General features: G+C 46.1%; 1 protein-coding gene across 2 annotated transcripts in view; it reads right to left on the bottom strand.

Moving 5' to 3' along the window:
- The window catches only part of LOC310780207 (NLR family CARD domain-containing protein 3-like), an 89,581-nt gene that overhangs the window by 1,365 nt on the left and 82,216 nt on the right, over positions 1-6,000 (bottom strand). For both annotated transcript variants that reach the window (XM_083640782.1, XM_083640783.1), the window contains exons 7-8: positions 5,782-5,955; positions 3,364-3,410 (exon numbers count right to left, since the gene is read on the bottom strand). In XM_083640782.1, coding sequence (XP_083496908.1) covers positions 3,364-3,410; positions 5,782-5,955 — 221 coding nt within the window. The remainder of the gene's footprint in view (positions 1-3,363; positions 3,411-5,781; positions 5,956-6,000) is intronic.

Raw genomic sequence — 6,000 nt, 5'->3', positions numbered from 1 at the left:
CCTGCAGGCGCGCGCTGCATTGCCTCTCTCTCTCTCTCTCTCTCTCTCTCTCTCTCTCTCTCTCTCTCTCTCTTCCCCTTTCTCTCTCTCGTTCCTGCAGGCGCGCACTGAATTGCACATCTCTCTCTCTCTCTCTCTCTCTCTCTCTCTCTCTCTCTCTCGTTCCTGCAGGCGCGCACTGAATTGCACATCTCTCTCTCTCTCTCTCTCTCTCTCTCTCTCTCTATCGTTCCTGCAGGCGCGCGCCGCGTGTCACCCCTCCTGCTTGTTTCATCACATGATCTTCTCGCTCTTCTTCAGTAGGAAACAGTCATGTGATCTCTGTTATATTTGAGTTCCTCACAGAAGGAAATATGACGCGCGAGAGCAGAACGGAGCTGTGCACGCGGCGCAGGGGAGCACGAGACGGCTTGCAGCTGCTTCATACTGAGAGGAAATGAATGAGTGTCAGTCAGTGTAGAAAACCTCTTGTTTATTCATCATTATTTGACAGTGAAGACCAGTGTTGGGCAAGTTCCTTTCAAAATGTAGCCTAGTGATACTTCATATCACTAGTTAGGCTACTTTCATTTGTAAGTAGCCTAACTAGTGATATGAAGTATCACTAGTTAGGCTACTTTCATTTGTAAGTAGCCTAATACCTTACTTTAATTACAATATGAGGCTACTGTCTCTGTCTGTGTAGAGTAAATCGTTACTTATCACATTACTTTTGCATTACTTTCACCAAAACAATTAGCAGAATGACATCACAGCCGCAGAACCATCCCGAAAAAGTATTTCAACCGTCTTGAAGTCAGTGTAAACCGTCCACAATTCTAAATGTTATCCTTTTTGTTATTGTCATCTAGCCTATATGGTTATTTGCATAAAAACACACAATCTGATTTCAAATGATTGTATCTTATAGCCTAAATATGTGCTTTGATACCTGTGTGCTCCTCTTGTAATAATGTAGGCTAATACTGTCTGATATTTAGGCTACGTGGGGTGGGTTAAAATATGATACATCATTTAAAAACAAATCAACTGCCCTCCCTGACATTTAGATTAATTTCTCTCTGCCCTCCCCTGCAGCTGCACCTGTTAAAAATGATCTGCCCTCCCCCACCCACAAGTTCACCCTTTTATCATTTCATACACAACTTTGTATGTTTGAAATAAAACACCAATATTCACTTTTTATCACCCGACCATCGTATCTGGTGCGGCGGCCATTGGTGAGAGCAATAGGATTGAAATTGTAGGCTATTCTTCATGCGTAGCATCAAGGGCAGCAACGTTTCACTGATCTTTTTATAGTAGTGTAAGAAACTGTTCGGTTACAGTAGCCTAATACCGCTACTGTATAACAAACTAAAACAACAAACAGGAACATATGTATGGTGACCGTTATAAATATGTATATAGGAGAAATATATTATTACTTGGCATCTTGCATGCCTCGCCCATAGCTCGGCTGCTGTGTGGCCTCGGCTGGCCTATTGGTGCGCACGGGTGTGTGTTGCTCACTTGTGGCTCATGTCCACCACATATAACAGCACAGTACAGCTCTACTCGACCTGGTCGTACTCGTCTCTACATGATATAGACTCTGTTTCCATAGCAAGTTTACTTGCCTCCGCCCACAACTGGTCGTCATAGCGACCGCTATGACCGCTACAGCTGTGCCGTGCAAAACGCTGAAAGTGAATGGAGACCTGTAGCCTAGCCATAGAGAATTGGCTGAAAAGGAACGGTAAAAGACCTCGTCCCATGTCCACTGCCTTTCAAAACAGCACAGCAGGTGAAGGCCGAGCCCCCCGCTATTTTTTCATCTTAAGAGCGAAGGTTTCATAGAGTTGTGCGACAGTACTTTTGCACATACAACACACTGGGGTTTAGGGGCGTCCTTACTCCCAATACAAGTGAAGCCCATAGTAATGTAGTTCTCGTCATATTTGCGCTTCTTTTTAGCGTTAACTTCCCTGTCTCCTCTGGACTTTCCTGGGACATCTTGGGCTTTGGGCTCGGATTCACCATCACTTTGACCAGCGCAAGCGCCCGTGTTGACACTACTAGCTGCGAGGCTAGCACCGCTAACGCTACCGTTTGGTCTGCTAAACATCGCTCCACTTGAGGCCCTGGATCTGCTTTGGACCGCCGGGACTCTGCCTTCACCTGCTGTGCTGTTTTGAAAGGCAGTGGACTTTTAGTGTTCCTTTTCAGTGGACATGGGACAAGGTCTTTTAGCGGGGGGGGGGGGTCTGATTTATTTTGGCGTACCCCCTGTAGTACCTCCACGTACCCCAGTTTGGGAACCACTATAGGCTATTGTCCTCCAGAGTCCAGTGTGTCCTCAGCTGCAACCAGCAGGTGCAGGTATGGATTCTACTCGGTTTGTAGACTCTGTTCGCCCTCGCGGAAGTGCTCGGCTCGGGGTCCACAAGGGGGGGCGGGGGCATGGCTTTAGGCTACGTAGCGAAATACAATTCTAACTAATGGGTGAAACTCCCAAAAAGTTAACTTAATTAACTTAACAAAACATAACTGCATACAAACTTAACAATTAGTTTTGTTTTACATTGCAAGAACACACTTGAAAAACAAAGTGTGCACAACATAGTGTTGTGTTCTGAGTAAGCTGCGGTAATAGCTAGAAACAGTCTGCTCTGAATCGTCATCCCTGGACGTCGTTCTTCTAACTTTAACCACATTCTCAGTTTCTGCATCTCTCTCCTTTCTCTTAAACATTTGAAGAATTGTTCTTTGCATTCTGCTTTATGTAATCACGGTTGGTCTGTCACTCTGATGTTTCCTCCTCCTTTTGTTCTTAAACGAGGTATGACAAGTGGGAAAAATTACAAACATGTTTGGAAGTGGTGGACTCGTTTATTATTCGTCTTTGCCCGCTGCCCGGTGCAAATGACATCAATTAAGTGTGTATGTTTGGTCGTAAAATGTACGGGAACAATAAATCAAACGCACCCTTCTCCAGTGTGTTTACAGAAGTATGCGCATGCGCAGTTGTGTACCGTTTAGTGCCAGGCAAAAGTTTGGCTGAAGAGAGAAAACAAACACAGAGGTCTAAAACTGCACTGGAACAAATCTAGAAGCAATTTATGAGAGAGACTACTGTTGTTTATGTTGACCTAATGACATAACGTCAGCAGATCTATTTTCTTGTTGGAAATGCGATTGTGACGGCTTCTGTGGGTTTTGATAACAGGCAGCTGCATGTCACTCTGTCTCTTCCCGGTTTTGTCAGCCATCTTTTTTTCAGAGTAGGATTTCAATAAATATAATATGTCACATACAGTACATGACGTTTGTATTTAAATAGGAATTTAATGTTCTCATGAATCAAATTAAATACACACTTACACTTCCTCAGACCTGGTTTCATCATCTGCACTCCACCATGGTCCACACTGTGGGAAAGGGGTTAAACATTTACATAAAGTCAGATCAATATAATCTATTTGATAAAGAAACAGTAATCCTCATTCCTGAGCTTCTCAGTGACTATGTTTACATGCACGCTAATATTCCACTATTATTCAGAAAATGACAATGTTCTGATTTTTTTTTATATATATTTTCTTATTAAGTTTTCAAAGATTCAAGCATTTTTACAATATAATTGAACACATTTTTTCTTGTTTCCCCACCCCCATGTACCCCCCCCCACCATTGTGTGGCAACGCCCAACGACAACACAACAAAAAGAAAATAATAATAGAACAAAACACACATGCCTACATACACACACACACACACACACACACACACACACACACACACACACACACACACACACACACACACACACACACACACAATAATACAAGAGACAGGCCTAATCTAGCCTACTGTTAACCATTATGAAATACTTGATATCAACAGGAAGGAGAAACATGCCTAATCTAGCCTACTGTTAACCATTATGAAAGACTTGATATCAACAGGAAGGAGAAACACGCCTAATTTATCCTATTTTATACCAAGTGCTTTACAAATTGTAAATAAAAGCCAAAGATGTAAGAATACAAGAACAGGCTGAAAAAATGGGTTGCAGAACAGTAAAATACACAAGGAACTGATAAAAAACTCGACTAAATGGTCTGCGACTATAGCCTATAGTAGCCGACATAAATATCTACTACTCTAAACAATAGTATAAACTTGTTTGCGGCTTGGAGCTTGGGCTGGAGCCGCGGCTTCTTCCACGCCTTTCTGGCTGGGGCTTTGTGGCAGGTTGCTTTGCCATAATCACAGCTTGTGTAGCCAGTCAGGGGAAATAGAGCCATCAAACAGAGTTTTACGAACGTTGGGTGGAATATGAGTGTTGTTTAGCCAGATGTTTCTTTGTATCTGTGTCTGCCAGGCTATGATTCAGGAAGAGTTGACGGTGGATGCCTGGGCCAGCTGGAGAATCGCCGTCATATATTTCCCCACCTCAGTGGCAATCTCGGGGGGAACGCCACTCTCATTGTTTAGGAGGAGAGCGGAGACGGCTGAGGCCAGCAGTACCGTATTGTTTTGTGCCGCCATGGTCTGTGCTGCACACCGATGAGATTTCTCCGTTAGCTGGGCGTAGGTCACATCTCTGTTGGCTGTGGGCGTCAGTTTGCGGTGGCCAAAGAGAGCTGATCTGGGAAGGAGGATAGCCACCAGGCTGGCTTCTAGAGGTGGGACAGAGGGAAAACCGGAGTCGGTTTCACCAGCTACCCTCGTAATGTCAGCCCACCTCGTTGCTGAGGCTTTTTCTTTGCAAAAGCACACTCCTTTAGTTGTTTGAGCTCTGGTATGCTGGGCCAGATGGGAAGGCGGGCTTCGACGGCAGGCTCATTATAGACATCACCTGAGAGCAGGCTATGGCTGCTGGGGGGAGCTCAATCCCCTTCATGACGGCCACTCATGTCAGGGAGGTCAGATAAGAGCGCTTTAGCAGAGAGTGTCATTTCAGCGGCGACTGAGGGAATCGGAGAGAGGGAAGGCATCGGCCTTAATGCCTCTTCTCCAGTGAGCATCTCCCCGGACCCAAAGCTTCCAGATGGGGAAGGTGGGGAAAGGGAGACAGATGAGGCCAGGGAAAAGACATCATCATCATTATCGTCCTCTGCTGCTCTCAGCTGGTGGAGCAAGGTCGACTCGTGGGACTGCCGCGGTGGCGATGCTTGCGGTTTCAGCTTCGTCAAGCTCGACGTTGGTAAAGTATTCCACACGTCGGTGGAGCTCTTCATACGACAGCTCTCTGCAGTAGGGACAGGCAGCCTGCAGGGGATGGAGAGCAAGCCCTGGGTAGCGCAGTCCTAGACACAAAGCATTTGTGGTGCATGTCATCTGCAGTGATGTAACCGGACCGGCATTCTTGACAGTTTCGAACGCCAGGAGGGAAGCGGCCGTGGATCAGCTTGTGACGGGCGGGTTTGGGACCATCACCGGCTGCCACACACCGCTCATCTCACTGGTTAACGCCACTCATAGTTGTTGAGTCTTCTCGTGCTGTAGCTCATGAAGAATTTTTGGGAGACAAGCAACAGACACGCCAGGGGATTATACCCAGTTTGCAGACAGGAAAGGGAAAGGTCTGCAAAGGGGCGGGTCGATGGTTAGGGATGAAAAAAACTTCAGTCTGACGCTGGGCGCGTAGGGATACATCCAGAAAGTAGGTCCCTAAAGGGCGAATGCTAATAGAAAATGAACAGAATATTGTGTGCATTTACAGTAAACATAGTCAGTGTGACAGAGAAAATGTGTGTGACTCTCAGCCTTCTAGCAGACATTGCCCCTCCATACCTGAGAGAGTCCAGTCTCCAGCGTGGATCCTCTAGTCCAGCAGAGAGCAGATTCACTCCTGCCGCTCCTGGATGATTGTAGCTCAGGTCCAGCTTTCTCAGATGGGAGGGGTTGGAGCTCAGAGCTGAGGCCAGAGAAGCACAGCCTTCCTCTGAGACCATACAGGCTGACAGCCTACACACACATACACGCGCACACGCACGCACGCACACACACACA

Source organism: Poromitra crassiceps (assembly GCF_964638095.1).
Source record: "Poromitra crassiceps genome assembly, chromosome: 7".
NCBI classification, from domain to species: domain Eukaryota; kingdom Metazoa; phylum Chordata; class Actinopteri; order Beryciformes; family Melamphaidae; genus Poromitra; species Poromitra crassiceps.
Note: the sequence above shows the minus strand (reverse complement) of the source record. Positions and strands in the feature narration are given on the sequence as shown.